The sequence below is a fragment of the Hydra vulgaris genome, chromosome 12, assembly GCF_038396675.1.
Source record: "Hydra vulgaris chromosome 12, alternate assembly HydraT2T_AEP".
Lineage (NCBI taxonomy): Eukaryota > Metazoa > Cnidaria > Hydrozoa > Anthoathecata > Hydridae > Hydra > Hydra vulgaris.
The window spans coordinates 50,366,542-50,392,466 of NC_088931.1; the positions used below are offsets into that span (position 1 = coordinate 50,366,542).

At 27.4% G+C, this 25,925-nt stretch overlaps 1 protein-coding gene and 1 long non-coding RNA gene across 2 annotated transcripts in view; one reads left to right on the plus strand and one right to left on the minus strand.

Moving 5' to 3' along the window:
• Positions 1–25,925, minus strand: part of LOC105845853 (uncharacterized) — a 201,050-nt gene that overhangs the window by 172,939 nt on the left and 2,186 nt on the right. The window contains exon 2 of the mRNA XM_065813584.1: positions 13,081–13,166. Coding sequence (XP_065669656.1) covers positions 13,081–13,166 — 86 coding nt within the window. The remainder of the gene's footprint in view (positions 1–13,080; positions 13,167–25,925) is intronic.
• On the plus strand, positions 23,895–25,526 carry LOC136088805 (uncharacterized). The gene is made up of 4 exons (XR_010642499.1): positions 23,895–24,172; positions 24,606–24,835; positions 25,003–25,147; positions 25,263–25,526. It is a non-coding gene; the product is annotated as an uncharacterized LOC136088805 (long non-coding RNA).

Below are 25,925 nucleotides of genomic sequence, written 5' to 3' on the forward strand. Positions count from 1 at the left end.
TATTTCTTTGTGTTAGACTTTACCTTTATACAACGGAGAGATAGCTAACAATCCTTTTTTGTTAAAAATTTGTCTAGCCATTTTTGCTTGGTATACTGTAACTGCAAAGTTATTTTGTACTTCTAATATTGACCAACTTGGGGGTGCCAGTGTTAAAAGTTGAACAATAGTCCTTTTGTCAGAACAAATAATTTATTCTTTTATCAAGCTCATAATTTCATCAAAGTTTTCAGCCTTCTTTTTCATGTTATTTGTTTCATAACACAGTTTTGAGGGAACATTGAATTGACTTTCAGATTTTCTAGTAACGCTACTTACCATTTCATTAAAGCGCGCAACTTTTTGCTTTCCTTCTGAAAGTATATGTTTTGATGACTTTGAATGAGATTTTAGAGGAGATATATTAAAATTTTCAAGTTCTTCATTGATCTCCTGTCTTTTTGATTTCAATGATGATATTAGAAAATCCTGATCTTGTTCACTCTGACTTTGCTTCTCTTTCTTAAGATCTGCTTGTCTGACAATCTTTTGCTTACAAGGTTTGCAAAGTTTCTTTCCAGGAGCAATATTTAAACTACTTCTCATCATGATTTGTGATTCATTTATTGTAACTACTTTGAGATTTTCTAAAAGTAATTGTTTAAAAAGTAATTGAATTGTATAAAGCTTATCTGCACAATTATTTAAAACATTGTTTATGTTTTGGAAAACACAAATTAAAAAAGTATATATATTAAAATATTTAAATTCTACTTCTACTTACTTGTGATTTTCTTTGTATGTCTATGGAATGGATCACAGCATGTTTTCTGCCATATAGGATACATTTTCAAATATTTTGTAGTATGTCTTTCACATAACATTATTAAGTTTGATAGTTCAATGTTACAGCGTAATGATATAGTTATTTTTTCTTCATTGCTTAAAGTTTCAATAACATCTTGTTGGCCTTTGCATGCATCTGATGTCATTAAGCCAATAGAACACATCTTATAATAAATTACTTAGTATGAATGTATTTCCTAAAAAAAAGAGAATTCTTCTTTCCTACTTAATTTTCAGTTCAAAAGAAAAAAATTTAATATAGAAATAATTCAAACCTTTTCAGAATCCCTGTTGCATAATTTTTTACACTGATAGATTTTGTTAATTTTCTTTATAGATATATTTATATATATATGCAATCTATATATATATCAAATTGTAAATTTGTTAAAATTTGAATAAAATTTCACCAATAAATGCTGTTCTATACCAGAACTTTTTATAAACTAGTTATTATAAACTTATAGAAAATATAGTTGTCAAATTTTTTTTTTAAACAAATGCACATCAATATCACACTTAATTATTTTTTATATAAAAACTGATTAAAATGTTTTTTTCAGTTATTAAAAATTTTCAGTTATTAAGATCAAATAACTAAGTTATCATATAATTAAGACTTCCTTAAATATAACAAAGTTGTTTTTGTTTTTTTAAGGAGTCTATAAACCAAATTTAATATTTTACAGAACTCTATTTGCAAGTTTTTTAAAATAATTTATTAAAAATTTGATATATCTTTGAAATTAAAGTTCCATATGTTTCAGTTGTTTTTCCAGTTAGATTTTTTGTGCCTAGTAAGATTATAAGCAGCTGAAAATAATAACAGCAAAAAAAAAAATTTGACAGGGGTATTTTGAGATATTGGGCCCCAAAGTTGGTTTATAGAAACTAGTTGTTTTATTAATTTTCAAGCATGTTTCTTTTATATTTCAGCATTTTAAGTACATTTATTGAATTCAGCGTCAAAAAAACATTATATATGTTTATTTTCATAACTTTGCCATTTTTATTTCCTGTTTTTTTAAGAAAAATGTTTTTTCAGAATGCTATGAAAACCGGGTCATTTTGGGAAACCAGACAATATCAAAATTGCAGTATCTTGTCAACCACTCAACACTTTTAGCTGAAATTTTATGTGTTAACTTTTCTTTTTAAGATGCAACAGCCAAAGAAGTTTTTAAAAAATTTGAGGACCCATGGTTTAAAATTTTCTAAATTTTGGGTGATTTGATGCGGAATTACCCACACACGAACAAATAACTACCACATAATAGAATTCTTATTTTTACCAATAAGATAATTTGTAAAAATAAGTTATATTCATGAATAAATATCAAAAGAACTTGACATACTATTGAATTTAAAAAAAAACAAGTTTTAAATACAGTTATGAAAATATCAGGTCAGGTTAAATGCCAGGTCAGATTAAATGTCAAGTCAGTTTATCCTGATACTGGTAAAACATCAGGACATAAAACAGTACAACCTGTTTTATGTCCTGCTGCTTGATAGGAAAGGTTTTTTTAAGGCAAAGGCTAGGAGAAGCTAACTCCGGCTTTAAATACCTGCTGCTTTGGGGCTCTTGGTTAAGTAAAGGCTTAAGATGGTGTTTCAATAAAAATACTCATCTTGGGCAGATGTAAAATGCATCCGGCTACTGTCTTGTAAAAGGCCTGATAGAAAAGACTTAAAGGGTCAACAGATTCTGTTGACCAGCCTCGCATCTCATCATCATCTATTAGGCTGGCATAGATGTACTTATAATACATTGTTTCCAGTTTAGGATGTTGAATGCTAGATCTTCTTGACTCAATGCAAGAATTTTACTTGTGTCTCTGTTTTTATGACTAGGCAACTCATTCTACTACCTCCTAATGAGGGTACAGCTATAAAACTCAGGTTTATGGTTCTAAGGCCAGCTAGTAGTCAGGTTTTCAGAACTCTGTGGTAGCTCTCAGAGAGGCTAATTCCATCAACAACTGTAAAATATCAGAGTACTAACAGTTGTTGCCATGTTGTGCATGGATGGTGTCCCTATTCATACTTTTGGTAGGCATTGTTAGGGTTTATTAATAGTAATTAGGCAATTGCTGGGACTATTAAATAGTGTACCGAGTACTACCTGTGGTTTGAGTTGAGATCTATAACAAATTGAAAAATGATTAAAGTACCAAAAACTATAAAACACGAAAAACCAACGTCACCACCAAGTTCTCTAAATCTATCATTCACTGATATTTGTGGTCTTCGAAGTAACTTCTTCTGTTGAGTCTTCTCTTGCAAAGTTCACCAGACCTACTTGCTCTTTGTGAGACTAATTTGAGTTCAGGTGTCTCATCTTGTGATCTTTGTGTTGATAGTTATCTTCCTTTAATTCGTAAAGACTCCAATAGTCAACTGCTTATCTCTGGCATTTACATTCGTAAGAATTTACGCATTTGTCAGGAAACTAGGTTTGAACCACAGACTATTCTTATATATGCTTTTACTTAGCACCACTTAACTCTATCGTCTTCCTTTTTGTTCTATATCTCAACAAGATTCTCTCAAGAAAGCATTCTTTCTTGAGAGAATCTTGTCGAGATATAGAACAAAATTGAATTTTCTTCAATGTTATTTCAAATCAATTTGACCAAACCCTCTCTCTTTATTGTTGTTGTTGGTGACTTTAATGCCCATCACACTGAATGGCTTGGATCTTGTGTCTGTGACTTTACAGATGTTAAGGCCCACAACTTTTGCCTTTCTCAATCTCTAACTCAAATAGTCAACTTTCTAACTTGCTTTCCAGACAACCTAAATCATTTGCCTTCTCTACTCAACTTATGTCTTGTTTCTGATCTTAGTCAGTGCTCAGTTTCTCCACATTCACCTTTAAATGCTTCTTATCATGATTTGATCTCTCTAAAACTGTTATCTCATTATTCTTCATTATCAGAATCCATCTATAACCATACCTTTTATCATAAAACTGACTTGGACTCTTTTCATGATTTTCTTCATGATGGTCCTTGGGTAGAAATCTTCGTCTTCCTGCTAACAAATGTGCTTCTTACAAGACTTCTTGGATTCAGGCTGGCATGGGATCTTTTATTGCCTCTTGATAAAACTCAAACCTCAGTCAAACCTCACTCTTCTCCATGGTTTTATTCGCATAGTGCTGCTGCAATTTCAAATAGAAACCTTTACTACCATATCTATAAGCAAAACAATTCTCCTAAAAATTGATGCCTGTTTACTATTGCTAGAAACCATTGTAAAAAGGTTTTGAATAACGCAAAAGACTGCTATTTTCAGGCTTTGGCATTATTCAAAATCTCATAGTTCATCTCAAAAATTAGGCTCTCATCACTTCTGGAGAAGTCTAAAGACCTAAAGACAAAGCTAAATTGTTTGTTAAGAACTTTTCATCAATATAATCTCTTAATTCAATTAACAAGTGCTTATCAGAGCCTTATTTTCCAGCCTGCTGGAAAGCGGCATTTGTAATCCCTATTTTCAAAAACTTTGGAGAGTGATCTGACTCATCTAACTACCACATTATTATTATTCTTCCTATCATAAGCAAGGTTTTTGAGTCTTTAATTAATAAACACTTAATCTCTCAATTTGAATCTAACAACTTACTTTCTGATCATCAATATGGATTTCGATCTTCTTGTTCTACTTCTGATTTGTTAATGGTAATAACTGATAGGTTTTAGCATGCATTAGATAGATGTGGAGAGGCTAAGGCTATTGCTTTCAGCATTTCTAAAGCTTTTGATAAAGTTTGGCATGCTGGTCTTCTCCATAAGCTTTCTTTTTATCAGGTAACATCTTTAAGATTATTAAACCCTTTTTTACCAATCTTAGTATAAATGTTGTCCAAAATGGACAGCACTCTTCTTCATATCCTGTAACTTCAGGGATTCCTTAAGGTTCTATTTTTAGCCCTACACTCTTTTTAATTTACATTACCAATCTTCCAGAAATTCTCACATCTAAGGTGGCCTTGTTTGCTGATGATACTATCATTTATTGTTGTCTTGATAAGAAGCCAACACTTTCTGATTGGAGGGGACATTTGAGCTTGAAAAGGATCTTACTTCTGCAACAGAATGGGGCTCTCAGTGGTTGGTGAACTTTAACTCAGTAAAAACTAAAAAAGGTAATGCACCTGATGATTTCTTTATCTTCTAGACTTAACTCTTACTTCCCATCTTTCTTGGAAACTATATTTCAAATTGATTGAAAAATTATTATCTGCTAAGGTTGCATCTCTATATCATGCTCGCCACTTTTTTACTTCTGATTTTATTCTTTATTTCTATAAATTTCAAATCCATCCTTGTATGAAATACTGTTGGCATATCTGGGGTGGATCATCCAATGATGCCCTTTCTCTTTTAGAAAATGTGCAAAGACACATTGTCTAAAACATAGATGGACCTGCTCACCCTTTTAGTGTGACTGTTCCTAAGTGCTCAAAAAAATTCTTATTTGCCTAATTTTTTTCCTCAAACATCAGTTCTTTGGAATTTGCTTCCTTCATCTTGATTTCCTGATTTATATAGTTTAAAATCTTTTAAGTTGTTTGTCAATCGTTAAATAGCTTTATAAACATCATCTTTTCTCTTCCAGTAACTTCTAACTCTAATAGTGGTTGCTTGCAGCCTTGTTGGAAGTGAAGATGTTGGAAGTAAAAAAAAAAAAGATTCTTTTAAAAAAAAAACACTTCTTCCTTTGTTAAAATTAAAAAAAAAGATTTTTTGTTAGCTTTTACATTTTTTAATCTATGACAGAGACACTCATGCTTAATGAATTAATTAATAAGCAGACTAAAAACAAAATTTCTTTTATAAAAATTGCAAAACAAATTAATTAATTAATCCTTTAAAACTAAATTTTATATTTAAGGTTTTACTAACGATTTTACATTCCTTCAAAATCAAATTTAAATTTTTAAATTTTAAAATCATATCTAATTAAAAGTGTTTAACTTTATATACTTTAATTTTTTTTTAAATTTATATTAAATAACAAGTTTCTCTAACAAAAAAATTCACAGTTGCGGTCAATTGCTACTTTTTTATAATATAATACTTTCTGAATAAATGCCACACAGACAATATTAAAAGTAAATTTGAATATTCAAAAATGGAACCTGCAGATCTAGATTATAAATAACTACTGCAGATCTAGACTATATATATATATATATATATATATATATATATATATATATATATATATATATATATATATATATATATATATATATATATATATATATATATATATATATATATATATATATATATTTATATATATATATATATATATATATCACCCCGATATCAAATATACAGAAGAACAATCTAAAATTTCATATACGAATACCACAAAGTACCAATTTTAAACTGTTTAGATATAACAGTTATTCTACATGATAACAACATTATTGAAACAGATATTTTTTATAAACCTACAAACTCCCATGACTATCTAAATTACAAAAGCCATCACCCTAAACACACAAAGGAAAATATACCTTTTACATTAGCTAAACGAATCATTTGTTTCGTATCTAATCCAATAAAAATGGAAATCAGACTTCAACAACTAAAATAATTTTTAGTTCGATGCAATTACCCAGTAAAAATCATTAATAATGGAATCTTTAAAGCTTGACTACAGGGACCAGCACCTCAAAAAAGAGAAAAGAACAAAATTATACCTTTTGTAACTACAAATTTTGCAAATAATAATTTTGAAAATTTGTTAACTACTCTACATGGTATTTTGAAACTATCTGTTTTAGACAATAAATTAAAATCAGTTTTTGAAAACACTTCTATTGTACTATCACAACGCCAACCAAAAAATATTTTAAGACACATTAGTACATCAAGTTTTAATAAGAAACCAGTTTTTATTAACGATGAATGCAAGGTTTTAAAATGCATATCAAAACGTTGTAAGTTATGTTCAATGTATCTTCAGTTTGTTAACCATTTTACCACATCATCTGGTAAAGTATGGTACATTAAAACTTCAATATCATGTAATTCAAAAAATATTATTTATTTTCTATCATGTAATGGATGCGATGGAAAAACAATATACATTGGTAAAACTAATAACCTAAGGTTAAGAACTAATCTACACATCTACACATGCAGAACAGGTATTGGTTCAGATAATTTTGATCAGCATGTTTTCAATTGCCATAAAAATGAACCTTTTTTTAAATTATTTCCGATGTTAAAACTCTCAAATGAGAATTTACTTCTTATTTATGAAGCTCACCTACATAAATAAGGACATGATACAATGAACATATAAACAGGAAGTAATTATTTTCACATTACTTTTAAAATTTTCCTTACCAACTAGTATCAAGTTATGCTATAATTTTGTTAATTATAGTTCTTTATATAAACCTTAATTACTTCCTTTTTAAAAAAAAATATTTATAGGAAGTTCAATATAAAGAGTTTTTTTAGTTTTGTATATCTCATACACAGCTGAAGATTTTATATGAAAGGCCTTCTGTGTTAGAGAAAAAAAAAATTTTTAATATTTGTCAAAATTTAAATAATAAATATATTTTACTCATCTTAGTTTGAATAGTTTTTCTTTTGTTACCTGGAACATTTACTCATATATATATATATATATATATATATATATATATATATATATATATATATATATATATATATATATATATATATATATATATATATATATATATATATATATATATATATATATATATATATATATAGTCATAGAAATAAGTATCCGAACAAATCATTTTATTGTGAAAAATAAACTTTGTCAGGTTATTTCAGAAAAACATAAGTTTTTGATAAATACCTTTATAATTATTCTAAAAACAAATTTAATCTTGATTTTATATAGCAAAAACTTAATCAACGGTAGTTAACTTGCGTTGTTAAAATTTAACTATTCCCAAAAGAGTATTAAAACTTCAACGAAAAATAATTCTCCGAACATGTCGTCTTGTAAACGAAGTTTTGAAATTGATTACTAAAAAAAGTTTTTAAATCATTAGTTTTAGAAATATTGTTGTTTTAAAATGAGTAATTTTTAATAATTGACTGATATTTTTTTAAATTCATTTGATTTACCATTGATATCATCAAATATAGGAGTCCCAAACTTAGCGCAATTTGGTTATTGACTTGTTCAAGCAAGGTAAAACATTTAGATTGATAAATAAAGGAACTGGAATGGCATTAGGAACCATTAGCAATCTGATTTAAAAGTATGATATGTTTGGATATGTACAAAATCAGCCGAGATCCAGAGCTAAGCGTAAAGCAACATCAAGAATAGATCAACAAATTGTTAAGATGGTGCAAAGAAACAGCGTTTTATCACCACAAAAAGTGTCAAGCGCCCTTGAGAAAGATTTTGGGTTACAAGTGAGCTCATGTACTATTGGAATCGATTGAAAGAAAGTGGATTCAAAGCAAGAGCTCCACGTAAGAAACCATTCCTTTCAAAAATCCATCAAAAACAAAGACTTGCATTTGCTAAAAAGTATATAAATATGCTGGTATCATTCTGGAGAAAAGTTTTGTGGATGGACGAGTCAAAATTTAATCTTGTGAAGTCCAATGGAGCTCAAAAAGTATGGAGAAAAAAAGATGAAGCCTTCGCACTCAGTTGTATTTGAGGCACAGTAAAACTTAATGGAGACAATGTTATAGTATGGGGATCGATGGCTTGGAACAAAACAGGAAAACTGGAGTTTATTGATGGAATTATGAACTCTGAGGCTTATGTTAACATTCTCAATAAAAATCTTCTGGCTTCAGTTAAAAAACTGTGATTAGAAAAACATTTTATCTTCCAACAAGACAATGACCCTTAACATATGTCAAAGAAAGCAAAAGAGTTTTTTATCCAAAAGCAAATTGAGTTACTTGAATAGCCTGCGCAAAGTCCAGAACTCAATCCAATTAAACAACTCTGGGCTATTCTGGATAAAAAATGTGGCACATGATGTCTAAGAAAAAAGAAGAGCTAAAGATCATGCTCCAAGAAGCTTAGACTGATAGCGACTCAGATACGACAAAGAAATTAGTTGAATCGATGCCATGTCGACTTGCAAAAGTCATAAAAGCTAGAAGCAGTCCAACGCAATATTAAAAAGTCATAAAAATAATTAATCAGAGAAGCGTTAATCTCTGAGCCTTAATCTTTAAAATTTTGTTCAGATACTTATTTAATGCTAAAAAATTGCATAGTTTAAATGTTTCTTAATTTTTTATCAACTAAATATTATTATTGATATTTTTTTTTTTGCATATTGAATTAAAATAATTAATTAAAATTTGTAATTAAAATTTCTTTCAGAATAATCATTTTTTCTATTTTTATAAAGATATTTTTTTCTGAAATAACCTGACAAAGTTTATTTTCCATAATATGTTTTGTTCGGATATTTATTTCTTTAACTGTATGTATGTATGTATGTATGTATGTATATATATATATATATATATATATATATATATATATATATATATATATATATATATATATATATATATATATATATATATATATATATATATATATATATATTAGGGTGTGGCGATTTTCACTTCATTTTTTAAATTTGATGATGGCTAGTTTTTTTTTTTTTTGTAAATTAGTATGCAAAACATGAAAATAATTTTTTTTTGAAAAAAAAAATGTTTTAAGTTACTTTTTTTCACCCTTAAACTTTTATTTTTGGACTTTTTTATTTTTTTGGAAGTTTGATCTCCAAAGAAGATTGTATTTATTTACCAAACCATGTAGTAAACTAAAATTTAACTTAGTGCACGAAATTCAGCATTTCAAAATTTAGTTTATTAAACAACGTGTGAATAACATATATATTTTAAGTATACACTCTCCTTTTTGCAATGTTTATATTTAATGGATTATATAGGAATGATGATTTAAAGTTGTTTATTCAACTGTGTGTTTTACAAGATAAAAAAACTACAATTTATAATGCTTTGCTATTAAATTTTAATACTTTTTTAAAAAAAAATAAAAATATATATATATATATATATATATATATATATATATATATATATATATATATATATATATATATATATATATATATATATATTTATAATGTATGTATTTACACACATTTGTAATACCAAAAACTAAGAGTATATCAGCTCATTATTTTAATTAAAAAGAGTTAAGGTTTTGAAGTAAAAAGTAGAACATCAAGTTTTTTATACACTCATATGTTCATATTTACTTCATAAAAAAACAAGTCCAAGAAATAGTTATTTAACTAAAGATGATTAAATAACAGTTTGCAACTAATTTTTTTTAATGAGGTTTACCATGTCTTTCTGACTAGAGTTATTGAACATTAATTCTCTGCTAGCAATTTAACCTTGAATGCAAGTATTTCATCTGGCCTGACCAAAGACATGGCAAGCACTTTCAGATGTCATTTTTACACATCTTTCAACAGATTGTGTATGGGAAGGCCACATTGTTACTTTCATAGGAGTGTTAATAAATTCTTTAACTGCTTCAGCTGATAAATGACATGTTAGAGGTGGTTCAGTAATATCACTCCAGTCTATAAGTTCAGACAAACAGGTTGCTTCCATAATGATGGCAGGAGTCTTTCAAATCCTAAAAGATCTCCAAATTGAAGTGCCTCATTACCTGCTCCTCTTATTTCAACTATTTTATTAACTGCTGCTTTTTGCTTATCTTCAATTTGACTACAGAGCATACTTAACAAAACTGATTCAGGGTGAGCATACCATCCTGATCATTTGAAAGTGGGTAAAATGTAAAACAATGTCAACTACCTCCTGATTTCGATTTTTTAGTAATTGCATATGTTAAAGTAAGTTTATTGGTCCTTCCACCCAGCAGGAATTTACTTTAATGCTAAACCAGTTGAGAATATAGACACTTATTATGTACTCAACAATCATTTTCAACCTATTTAAAAGGTCACCTGTTAACCCATGTTTAGATACCTAGAATGCAGATCATATACAATCCATACAAGTTTTTTTTATTACGTTTTTTTTTTCAACCCATTGTATTACTCTTAATGCCCATCCAGTATTTAAATTAGTACTAGCACAACCTATGGCTTCCAATGTCAAATGTAAACATCTTCCATTAAGCCATTCAATTAAATGATCAGCAATTATCTCTGCAGGTTTTTTTAAATCTGATTCTTCAGGAATAAAATGGAACAGACAATTTCCACCAGGTTCACTGCACACAGTATAATGTTCTTCTTATATTAAACCTGGGAATTTTCTGGCTTCAACATCAAATAAAATTTTAGTGTCATCTTTTCTATCATCAAAAAAAATACTACTCAAACCATTATTGTTAAGATCATTTTGGAGTTTTATAGTCGACTCTTTTCCAATTTTTTCTTGAGCTCACTTAACTTTGTTGTGGTCAATAATTAATCAAGTGTTTTCTTTAGTGATAATTTTAGCATCAATAAAGGAGAGTGTGTTTTAAAACATAATTGTTGTTTACACATTGTTTGTTAAACTATATTTGGAAATGCACCATTTTGCAAACAAAGTTTAATTTTAGTTTAATACATGGTTTGGTAAATAAATGTGATCTTTATCGGAGATTACGGCAAACTTTAGTTTCAAGAATAAAAACTCCAAAAGTCCAAAAACAATAAAAGTTTAAGGGTGAAAAGAAGTAGCTTAAAAGATTTTTTTTTTTTTTTAAAAATTATTTTCATGTTTTGCATACTGACTTACAAAAAAAAAAATACTAGCCATCATCAAATTTCAAAAAAAAGTGAAAATCTGAACACCCTAATGTATATACATACATACATACATACATACATACATACATACATACATACATACATACATACATACATACATACATACATACATACATACATACATACATACATACATACATACATACATACATACATACATACATACATACATACATACATACATACATACATACATACATACATACATACATACATACATACATACATACATACATACATACATACATACATACATACATACATACATACATACATACATACATACATACATACATACATACATACATACATACATACATACATACATACATACATACATACATACATACATACATACATACATACATACATACATACATACATACATACATACATACATACATACATACATACATACATACATACATACATACATACATACATACATACATACATACATACATACATACATACATACATACATACATACATACATACATACATACATACATACATACATACATACATACATACATACATACATACATACATACATACATACATACATACATACATACATACATACATACATACATACATACATACATACATACATACATACATACATACATACATACATACATACATACATACATACATACATACATACATACATACATACATACATACATACATACATACATACATACATACATACATACATACATACATACATACATACATACATACATACATACATACATACATACATACATACATACATACATACATACATACATACATACATACATACATACATACATACATACATACATACATACATACATACATACATACATACATACATACATACATACATACATACATACATACATACATACATACATACATACATACATACATACATACATACATACATACATACATACATACATACATACATACATACATACATACATACATACATACATACATACATACATACATACATACATACATACATACATACATACATACATACATACATACATACATACATACATACATACATACATACATACATACATACATACATACATACATACATACATACATACATACATACATACATACATACATACATACATACATACATACATACATACATACATACATACATACATACATACATACATACATACATACATACATACATACATACATACATACATACATACATACATACATACATACATACATACATACATACATACATACATACATACATACATACATACATACATACATACATACATACATCCATGCATGCATGCATGCATGCATGCATGCATGCATGCATGCATGCATGCATACATATATGTAAACAAACAATAGCTAATTAATTTATAAAAACCTTTACTTACTGCAAATGCTAATCTGAAAATTTCAATTAACAAACTATTTTCAGTTCTGAGCAAACCATCCTTTCTTTCACATTTATTTGATGAAGCTTTTAAAAAATTTAAATTTTATGATAAAATTGTTTTAATAAGTATACAATTATTTTATATAAAAGAAATGCAGAGACTTGCAGAAAATCAACTAGGTCTTGTCATCAAGAACTATTTATAAATTAAAGTCCTTATAAAATACATACATAATATGCATAAAAACATAATATAATATAACTTTTTAATATTTAAAAATGTAAAAATATATCATCAAAAGTCGAAGTATATTACTAAAATTGTTCTTGAATAAGAGAAAACTCCATTCAATAGAAAAATAGAAAAAAGCTGTATATAAATAGAAAAATCTGCTATATCATTATCTATTTAGATTCTATATCTATATTATATTCTATACCATTTTCTATATCTATATCTTCCGTAATATAGAAAATATAGATATAGAAGAATCGTATAGTCTATATGATTCTTCTATATCTATATTTTCTATAATATAGAAGATATAGATATAGAAAATGGTATAGAGTATGATATAGATATAGATCTAAATAGGTAATTAAACAAATCTAAACATATAAATACATAAATCTAAATAGATAGTTAAATTAAAATAAAGAATATGAAAAAAAGTCTATATTATATAGAAAAAGTACAATAGGGTGTCCTCCTATATTATAATATAGAAAAAGTCTATTTTATATATTCTATATCTATAATAATATAATAAAGTCCTAAAATACAACAAAGTCTAATATGATAAACAAGTCTTTTAAAATAGATTTTATGTATATTTACAGAATCCATGTATTATCTAACTTTAAACAATGTTTAAAAACATGAGAATATGAATTTTTATTTGATCATATTAAATTTAAGGCTTTTTCTAATAAATTCGTAAACGCAAAATTCACGTGGATTTGTTGATTAAAACTAGTGGCTTGCGCTTATGGCTTTATTTTTAATCAATTCACATTATGCTATTTTTATAAAGTTGTCATATACGGTTTAGTGATGTCCATTTTCCGGTAAAATAAGAATATAAAGTAATATATAAAGGAAACTAACTTCTAAAAAACCCTTATGTTTTATTAATGAACACTGTTCGAAATATATATTTTTAAGTTGGTTTCCTTGTTCAGACCTAACAACAAAGCTAACATGCTTCAAACCCATAAAAGTTATGCATGAGCAGCAGTGGCGTAGTGGTTAGAGTTCTGGCCCAGAATCCAGAGGTCCGAGGTTCGATACCTGCTCCAGTCAAATAAGCGACATTGGTACGGAAGGCGTGAACTCCTTCTTAAATGCTTTCCTGCGTTGCTCTGTGATAAGGGCCGTGAGGACTTCTGGGAGCACTTAGCATAACAATAACAACAAAAAGTTCTCTAAATAAATTCGGGGGTCGGAAACGGTGTGTACAACTTGTTTTTTGCTAAAATTGCTACCCAAGTCAAGAAAGGTAGTCATTTTTATTTATAAGTTTTTAATACAGTTTTTATACAACCCTCTCTCAACTATTCAACTCCTAAACACAAGCCAAATGAAGCCGTTGCGCAGAAAAACAAGTTAAGCAAGGACATGGTGGCCATCGTACTCAGAATTAGTTGCTTATGAAGCGAGTGCTTGACCACTACATCACTATTGTATTCAATCAATCAGCCATTTTTTACTTCACTTTCACATCAATAAATCTTATTAAGACACAGCTATCCTCGCCATTCCACAGAGAAAAATTCTTTACTAGCAAAATTAATTTCTTTTAAAAATATGTATATATATATATATATAGGTGAAGTACAATGTTTTCTTTGTATATTATGGTGTAGCTATCTAAGTTCTCTTGTATTTTCCTCATCATAGGACATTAAACAAAAAAATTTATATGCTTTGATGCAAGATAAGCAAATGAGGTCCTATGTGGCAGGATTTGACCTTTTACAAAGATCAAATGCTCAGGTTTTAATAAAAAATTTCAAAATTACTAGACGGTAAATTTTCAAAATTTTTCGGTAAATTTATTGGAAATTTTTCCGGTAAATTTGATGTATACAACACTAACATGGCTAGATCAGCAATTCCCATCGTTCCAATGCTGTGACCCATAAATAATATGTGCCAAGTTGTGGCGATCCTACCAACAAAATTAACAAGGTTCCTCCTAAATTACTGCATTTTTACAGCTAACTATAATATTTTTTGACATCTGAATTTCTGATTTCGTTTATATTTTATACCTTATATCCGCTATATTTTTTTCTTAGCAATTTTTAATAATTGATTTATAATAACTTATCAACAAAACATCTTTCCATATGTTTCGGTTAAAATTTATGAAGGAATAAAATGTTTGTATTGTAAACATTTTATTAGGTCTTAACTTTAAAGTTTCGATTGTTTGTAACTATTAATTGTATAATGTACACTGCACAACGTACACTTCTAATATTTAAGACTTTGCAATATTTTATTTGTTTATTGCGCAATGTACATTATACAAATAAGTTAGACAATCGAAGCTATCATCTTTGAAGTTAAGGCTTTACCTTATTAAATGTACATTATACAAATAAGTTAGACAATCGAAGCTATCATCTTTGAAGTTAAGGCTTTACCTTATTAAATTTGATGAGTGATCAACCCCAATTCAAAGCGTATTTTAAAATTTTTTTTAGATTTTATAAAAAGTGATTTTCTTTTATTTCAATCATTGTAAAAAATAATTAGAGTACTTAAATTTGTAAAATTTGTACATAAATTGGTCTAATTCATCTTAGGAACGATTGGAGTAGACTTTTTTTACCTAACAACGCCAATAGCAACCTTTTTTTTTTTTTTAAGATAATTGAATAATTATCACCTCAAAAGCCAATACACATTTAGTCATAGTGTAAAAAACTAACACTGTTAAGTCTTATATGGCTTTTTGGTAATTTTTTGCTATATTGTAAACTTCTTTTTCAAAAAAGAAAAGTTTCATATGTATAATACTGTAGAGTGTTGTGTAAAGTAACAATAGCAGTGTAAACTTTTCAATTATATTTTTCATTTCAATTATATCTACAAGTTATTTCATGATAAACTGGTATAAAAATGAAAAAGTTTTCAAAAAAACTCCAAGATTTACCAAATATATTTTTAAAAAGTAGAGGAAACTAACGTGTTTCCAATTAAAGTATAGACAAATTTAATCAAACCTCTGTTTTAAACAAAAAAAGAAGTGCAAGCCAAAAATAATTGAAAGATAATGCTGAGTTTCTTAATGTAGAAAACACACTTGAAGGATAAGTTAAAGAGGATGGTTACAATATAATTATATTATATTTAAAGACAATGTTTGATGATTGTAAATGTAGTGAGTGTTGTTTATTAAATAGTGGAAAGTTATTACTAAAAGACAATATCATGTGATATGTGTAAGTTCTTTGCAAAGTTTGATACATCTCTTTCAAGCCTTAAACCAACTTTAACCTCTCTTGGAAAACCTGTTGCTCCTGTAACGTTTAATGCTATTGTGGCTTTTAGAGAATTTGGAAAATTTTATAAATTTTTGTGTACTTTTCCAGCATTTATGTATATTCCATCAAGTTTTGTCCTACGTCAAATACTGCTTGAGACTAATAAACCAACAAACTTATTTAAATACAAAACAAAATTAGGCCTTTTATTAGCTATTCACAAAATTTTAAAACCAATTTTTAGACATTTATTTAATCAAGATTTAATAAAAAAGGTGTCTTTGAAATAAAATACAGAACAGTAAAGTAAGCTTGAAAAGTGTTATTTGAAAAAGATTTTGTAAGGGTATATATATTGGTAAAAGGTATTCAAAACTATCATTGAATTCTACTATTAATCCATTTAATAATGGTTTCAAATGAGTGATTAATTTTTTAAAACCTTGAGTCGCAAATAATGGAGGGTTTATGAATAAAGCTACTGTGTCACACGATGTGTTACATATATCAAAAGCAAAGTATACATCTACCAACTAAAGTAAAGTAAGAAGCCAGAAGCTTTGAGGGATTTAAAAATGATTTTTGGATAAATAAGCAAAAGTAAAACCAGTTCTTTTTTATTAATCTGTAACATTTTATTTGTAATTTTATAATTGTTTTTTGATTATCTCCATATTAGATTTGTAGCAAATCTAATAAAATTAAAAAAGGATATCTTCAGATAGGTTTATTCTTTTTCTTCGAAATTTTCCCAGTTTGCTCAAAATACATTGGTAGAGGACTGGTAGCATTCACCATCCCCTCCCCCCTCTTGGATCCGTCACAGGTTATAGCTACAAAAATTTTAGAACTGCAGAGCACAAAAAATGTTAGTGAAAAGGCTGTGTTTACTTATTTTTTTCCAAATCAGGAAATTCTGGAGCGGTTTACATCGGTTAATGAAATTGTAATATACGTCGCTTTGGTGTAATGACTGTAGTCAGAGTATGTGTATTGTTTAAATTTAAAATAATAAAATAAAACCACTGACTGGTGTAAACAAAATATTTTCAGAAAGTTTAATGGTGACCCCAAAATCAAGAAATAGAACGCGGGGATTCAGAAGATCGTTAGAAAACATAAGATTTTGTTTTGTAATTTTTTTAGTAAAAATTGCTTGTTTCAACGCTTGACAGAATCAAAACTCCATTTGTAATATAATAATATATTATTATAATTTGTTATATATTATCATAAGTATTAATACTTATGCAACAGTTCAATAAACAAGTAAATCGTAGGTAAATATGAATTGTACTTTATTACTAACCGGTAATGACCAACTTTCTAATAACTGTGTCAGAAAACTCAAACGTTGATGAAGGTCGATATTATTTTGAACGATGCATTATTACTAATTATGCATTATTACTAACTATGCATAATTAAAAACTAAAGATTACTACCATGTACACAACGATGCATTGGAATAGAAGGCGAAAAATAAATATTCAAAACTTGTATATGTAATAGAAATAAAAAAATTGCCGTTTAGTTTTAAATCATCGAATCCCGACCCCCCTCCTCCCTTCCTCCAAAAAAAGGCTCTTCAGGAGCCCTAAGGTGGTAAATAGGGGCAAAAAGGTCCTTTAAATTTTTTTTTGTTGTTTTTAGAGTTTCAGAACATTTTTTTTTTTTTTTTAAAGTGTATTTTAAATTGTGAAATAAAAATTAAACGATTTTTTCGCCAATTTTTTTTTTTTTTAAGGAATTCGATTATCTTAAATAAGGTTGTTCACGGTAGCAAAAGTTGAATTTTCGATTAAAAAAAAAAAGTTTTTGAAACTCTATTTTTGTTTCGGTAAGTTCGAAATAATTTCAAACTGATTAATTTTGCATCGAAACGATTTTTTTACTTTGAAGTTGTAAAATTTGCTTCGAAATATTATTTTGATTTCGAAATTCTGCAAATATTACCAATACAATTTTTCACTTTCAAAATTGTAAAATTTGTTTCGAAATATTTTTGCAATTTAGAAATTCTAAAAATAACACCGAAACAATTTTTCACTTTCGGAATTCTAAAATTTGCTTCGAAATTTTTTGCAGGGATTAGAACCCCAAAGGTTCTTTTGCAGGGATTTGAACCCTCAGGATAAGATAGGGGGTTGATATTTTGTGACATTTTGAGGGAAAGGGAGGAGAGGCATCTGAAAAGTTTTTTGCATGACATAATTTGTGAATGACCCCTTACATCTACACGGTGAAATGTTTCATATAAAAAATTTGCCCTCTCAAAGTGAATAAAACCTACCTTCAGCAAAGCTACTTAGTGCTTTTGTTTACAGTTTAAATTGTAAATTTTGAACGTAGAATTTTTTAAATTTTTACTTATTCACTTATTCAAATTTTACTTATTAATTATTGAATGAAGATGCTTAAAAGCTTCTTCATTCAATATTGAATAAGAAAAATTTGAACTTCTAATTCAAAATTAAATTCAAAACTAAAATGTGGTTAAACTATAGTTTAAACTAGTGTTGTTACGACAATTAAAAAGTTCGACTGTCGACTAATATATTTTCAAAAGTCAACTTTTGAACTTATATTAAAATTTTTGAAATTTCGAACGACTAACACCATTTTGAAATCGAGAAAGTCAACTAAAAGTCGATTTAGTCGAAATGTGGGGGGAAGGAGGAGGGGGAAATTAATAAAAGAAATCAAGTCATTTATGTTTGTTTTATATATTTTTAAATTATATAACTTAAATATTAATGAAACAAAGCAATACGAACGCCACGCAGGATAAATTTTGCTAGGTCCTAAGGATTTAATATTGTGAAAAAGTCCCTTTGATTTCTTGATAAATATAAAATAAATATAAGTCTAAAATAGTAAAATAAAAGTAAATATAAGTTTCATAAAATACTATTCAGATATGAAGGGTCACACAATTTAATTATCCTTAGAGCCCTAGTTAAAGAATGCAACGGATCGGCACTGTATATCGGATTTCATTGCATGCAAATATTTTTGATAATCACATGCAAAGACTGTAAAAAACAAAAACAAAAAAACATAACTATAAAGTTTTTAAAGTATGATAATTATTGTCATATGTTATGATGTTGTTTAACAATGCAGAGCCGTCAAGAAAAATCTTTAGACCATAAAAAAGCAGATGCCAAAAAGCTTTCGGAAAAACCTTTTTTGGCGAGCCCTCGTTAAATGATCAGTCGTAAACCCAGAAACACAGAAGCTAACTAACAATATTTTGGATTTAAATTAAATGGGATATCGAATTAAGAAATTTGTAATTTGATTATTTTGGTTATTTATAAAAATACTAAAGAAATGAAAAAATATGTTAATATAGTAAAAATAGAGAAAAAGTATACAAAAATAGTGTAAGATAAAAATAATATTATTTGTACAAACACATACCCAATAAACCTTTCCCAACCTCTTTTCAGGCCTGGTTGCTTGTATATTATTTTTTATTAACTATGTCAGAACAAAGATTCGACAAGTTACTTACTGTTAACATTACGAATTGTTAACTTAGGCGAAATTTAGTTCTTGTGACCATACATAATTACCAGAAGACGTTATGAAGCTACTTTCAGTATATTGTAAGTTACTCTTGAGTTACTTTTAGTTGTTCTCAAGTTACCGCAGATATCGGTACCGGTAACTAAAAGTAATTTTTTAGGAAGTTGCTGAAATCCTAGAACTTCAAGTGAGTAAACAAAAAACTTAGTGCCGGATTGGGATTGAGGAAGATACTATATTTTAATTTTTGATTTCATATGAAAGGGAGGGGAAGGGGGTAAATATTTTATTCCGACTTTGAAAAAACTACATTCTTTTTAAGAGTCATATTTGCTTATGCTAACAAAATAAAGTTAAAAAGATTTATAATGTTCAATCAAATAAAAAGATATTAGAAATACATGTATAAGTACTATTATTCGACTAAATCGACTTTTAGTCGATTAGGAGAAAATCCAAAGTCGATTAGATCGACTATTAGATTTTTCTACTAGTCGACTTTTAGTCGATTTAGTCGAAGTCGATAACAACACGAGTTTAAACACTTTTTAATTTTAAATTTGCATAACGTAAGTTTAAGCTTTAGATTTAGAATTTACATAAAAGTTCGTGCGCTTTTCCTAAATGATATAATTATGATATTTAAATGTTATAATATGCAATTCTTTTTAGGCCTCTAACGCACGTATATGAAATCATTGTTGTAACGTAAACGGCTAATTACTCTCTCGTTGTAAATCTCATCTAAATAATACTAGTGGTTAGTTAGATGAGATTTACAACGATTTCAAACAATTATATTTATACCTTAGCAATCTTTTTGTTACATAACTCTAAAATGTAACTTAAGTTATAATAATCTAAAATGTAAATAAAGTTATAATAATCTAAAATGTAAATAAAGTTATAATAATCTGAGCAGCCGTGGCGCAGTGGTTAAAGTTCTGGCTCAGAACCCAGAGGTCCGAGGTTCGATGCCAGCTCTAGCCCAACAAGCGACATTGGTACGGAAGGAGGCGTGAACTTCTTGTTAAATGCTCTCCCAGAAGTCTTTATGGTCTTATCTGTGATAAGACCGTAAGCACCTAAAATAACTACATTATAACAACTACAATAACTAGTTTATAAAGAAATTACAGAAAGTGAGTTAAAGAAAAAATTAACGAAGGCAAATTGGAAATTGGTAGTAATTTCATCCTGCAGGCACATTGTTGATTCATTTAAGCATTCGGAAATGTTACAAAAAAGGTTAAGAAAAGTTCAGGAAACACTTCGATATAAAACTAAAATAAAGTTAGAACAGGGTATAGCTATTCGCTGAAATAAAAACTAACTGCTTCAATAAGCTCGGCTTGCACCGAGCTTATTGAAGCAGTTAGTTTTTATTAAAGAAAGCAAATAATAAAAAATATATCTTTATCAAATAATGTTTTGTTAAAAGAGTTCGAATTGAACTGAAATTTGTTTTCACTTATAAATTTTAGTAACTAAAAACACTTGCATTCTTTTTTGTTTATCTGATGAACTTTTTTACAAACAGCTTAATTAATGACAACTTGTCTTCTTTCCGGTCTTTATTTTCTTTTCCAGTCTGTAAAAAACACCAGTACTCAATCATTGAGCTGTCACCAGGGCAGGCGCTAGTTGGTGTCGCGTGGTGGAGTGCAGTTAAAATTTTTGCTAAGTAAAAAATAAGGTTCTTGTTTTTTTAAATTCAACGACTGACTAGTCTAAAAGGTCTTCATTTGCCGACTTCTTTAAAAGGGTAAATTTTTCCGACTATATGCACAAAAAATGCATTGAGGAGAGAAGGGGTGTGAATAATTTTAAATTTAAGTAATCTTTCCTCGTCACAGAATGGTTTAGAATTTGTAACGAAAGAGAGACTAATTTCATAGCATGCAACAGTAGCATTTACTGTTAAGATATTGCCTCATTTTAACAAATCTTGTTGTCCAACGAACTAGTTATAAATTTATTTTTTTCCCTAATTCGTTGAGAAACCGGTTAAACTTTTTAGATGTTTTGAATCATAGTGCCTCCTTAAATTATATTATTTGCACACTAAAACAGATTTATTACATACTAAACATACTGACACCGAACTAAATTTACCAAAATAGTATTATTTTGCCATATATATATATATATATATATATATATATATATATATATATATATATATATGTATATATATATATATATATATACATATATATATATATATATATATGTATGTATGTATGTATGTATTTATGTAGGTTTGTATTTATGTTTTTATATATGTATGTATTTATGTATGTATGTATTTATGTATGTATGTATATGCCGAAACACCCCGTGGTAAATTATTTAGGCCCCCGGTTATTTTAATTTTATTATGCAAATAAAATATAAGATGTTAAAGTTACTTTTTGGAATGAATTTAACTTTCCAAAATTATTTTTTTTCTTCCTGAAATTAAATAAACTTTTCGAAATCTAATTTTATTTTCGAAATTAATTTAGCTTATCAAATATTGTTTGGTTTTTTTCGAAATTAATTGCACATTTCGAAATTATTATTTTTCTGTCGAAATTAGTTTCACATTTTAAAATTTTTTTTTTTTCTTTCGAAATTAATTTCACTTTTCGAAATCAATTTTTTTTTTTCGAAGTTAATTTCACTTTTTTATTTCCGAAATTAATTTGGCTTGTTCAACTATTTTAATAAGTTTTTATAGATTTCGGAAAAAAAGAAGTATTTTGGTATTCGAAAATTTTTGTAATTTACAATTTCGATAATGAACCCTAGTTTTGATATTATCTCTCCATATTTTTAATTTATAAAAATAAAAAAAATAGGCTGCATTTATTATTTTTCTAAGAATCTTAGATGGTTCCTCATAAGAAATCGACTTCAAGAGGTTCTCGTGACTTAATGTTTAATTTTTTTAAATAATGAAATATTAATTAACATTTAAATAATGTGCTTATAACATTTTACTAGAAACTAAATTATCAATATAATAATAAAGACAAAATCAAGTTATTTTTGTGTAAGATCTTAATGTTATATTTTTTTATATACTTATCGCTGTATTGACATTTCAAATGTTTTATTCATTTAATACCGTTGTTAAATAAATCAAGCATTTCAAATGTCATACAGTAATAAGTATTAAAAAAACTTTCTTTCCTTATTTATTCATAATAATTTAATTTTTAGTTTATAAAGGTATTAATAATATATCACAAGGGTCATTAGATATAAAATTTTATATATGATTACTACAGTGGCATTGTAGTTGTTAGAAGATGATGTTTTACATTTTAAATATGTTTCTTTTGTTTCATTTTTTTCTGTGTTTGATTGTGAAACCCATCTACTAACATATTATCACAGTGTACAAAAAGTGATGTTACTAGAATCTAAATTCTGCTTATGTAGAGCTTTCTAATATTGTCAAACATTTTATTATTAGACCAATGACTAGTCTTTAACAATTGATTGAATTATGAGATTAAATCAATAAATAATTATTAAAAACAATTAAAATCAAAATTTAATTTAAATCATGATTTAAATTGATTTGAATAGACTGATTTAAATCAATCGATTTAAATCAAAACAACCCTGTATATATTCCATCTTTCTCAGACAGAGAGACATACTTGGTTTTATTATTTTTTAATTTAATTTTATTGGATATTGCTCTTATTTAGTTTGCGTACAACAGTTAACAATTTTAAGCCTATAGACTAATTTTCGTTATAACTTAATTATTAATGAATTGATTTATAGATTTTTATAGCAATGCAAGATTGAACTTAGCAGAAGGCTAAACTTCTGCTCAAACAGACAGCTAAAATGATCAGCCAAAATAAAGATTGAAGAAACATAAAATTGTGTATATCTTGTTGTAGATGATTCTTCAGATTATTTTAATGTTGATTTGTCCTCAATTTCATATAATAAAACAAAAAATATTAATAAACTTTGGGATTTACCTGTAACTCCAAACTTTTTGCAGAAGTTCAATGTTTGCTCTGAGAAGTTAAATGAACAAAATTTATTAAACGGTAAGTTTTAATTCAAAAGTCTTTTTGTCTGATGATTGGAAATATTTATTTATATCTTTAATTTTACAATTTTTTAAAGACTTTTTTATATATTACAATCAATAAGTCAGAGTGTTAATGAATATTTTATTGTGCAGTAATCAATATATCAAAGCTTACACCAACTTTGAAATCCCTTTGAAATCAAATCTTGGAAAAAAAAACATAAAATTCATATGAGTTTAAAGTTTTAACAGTTGCCGATGGTTCATTATTATTCATTATATAAACGTTTATTTAATTTTATCTAATAGACGAAGATAATACAATATTTCTATAGATGATATTATTTTTATAAATATTTGGCTACGAACCCTGTTGGAGAAAATTCTAAATGTTTTATGTAATTTGTTGTATAGTCTCTTAAGAATATTATTAACTTTATTGTTTCAAGATAAAGTTGAATTGTAATATATGCAGTTATTATTGGCGGCACGATGGGCAGGCATTGAAGTGCAACTTGGTGAACTGCAAAACACTTTAAATTTAATTATATAAAAATTTGAGTAAAAAAGATATGTTAATTAATGGTTTGCCTGAAGGAGTTTCATTGCCGCTAAAAGCAGTAGAGAATTCAAGTACTCTAGAAGAAAAATTAAAAGACAAGAAATACTAAAGCAAATGGTAAATATTCTTTTATGATCCGTTTATGCATTTTGTATGATATCTTTATACAATTTATATACTTTAAACAAAATACTCTTTGAAGGTTTTTTGTAAATGATATTATATATTAATTTAAATCTAAACAAAGGTAACTTTAATTATTGCCAGGTTGTATATTTTTGCAGGTTAGTTATTTGGGACAAATTAGAGTTAAAGACGAAGGAGATTGCAGATTGTGTATATTATTTACTAAGAATAGTTTTAAAAATGGCCTAGCTTTAAAATTAAACTATATAAGAAGAAAAATATTGATTGCATATGTTGCTATCGGTAAGTGGTTTATTAAAGTTATTTTTTCAGTTTCAATTTTGTATTACACTACTACTTTCAATTTTTTATGTTTTTTTTGGTGCATAACTAAACAAACAACTACTTTTTTTTGCAGAAGCTGTAAAGTGAAATAAGCATGACTTAATCTGGCATGTGATAGAGATGGTGGAAGAAAAGCTGATAGTGGTGGGCACCAAATATCATTAGCTAAACACGATTCAATAACAAGTAGCTCAACCAATATCTCCATAAATTTTATAGGGAATTTTATCTAAAACTTAATGTGTTAGTTTTTGGTTTATGTTTGGTCTTTGCAATATGTATATTTAACGGAGAAACTATGTGAATTAAATAAATAAATTTTTATACTAGTATCATACATTTTTGTTTTTATTTCTCTATAAATTTAATCTAGCGATGCAAATCATCTATTTGTAACAACGATCTAATGTTGGATAAAACTTTAGACTGATATGCAACATTTGTTGTTGAATTTAGTATAGATTTATAATAACATTTTTCTAACGTTGTATACAATATTGGCCCAATGTTGTATACAACTTTAGGCAAATATTGTAAACAACGTTGGGCCAATGTTGTATAAAACGTTGGGTAAAAGTTGGATACAACATTAGGCCAATGCCTAAACAATGATCAAACCTGCATTGGGCCAATATCGAGTTTCAAAGTTGGGCCAATGCATTACCATGCATTGGCCCAACGTTGGACTAATGTAAGCTTGCTATCGGGGTTGCAGTCATGTAAAGAAACATAATAA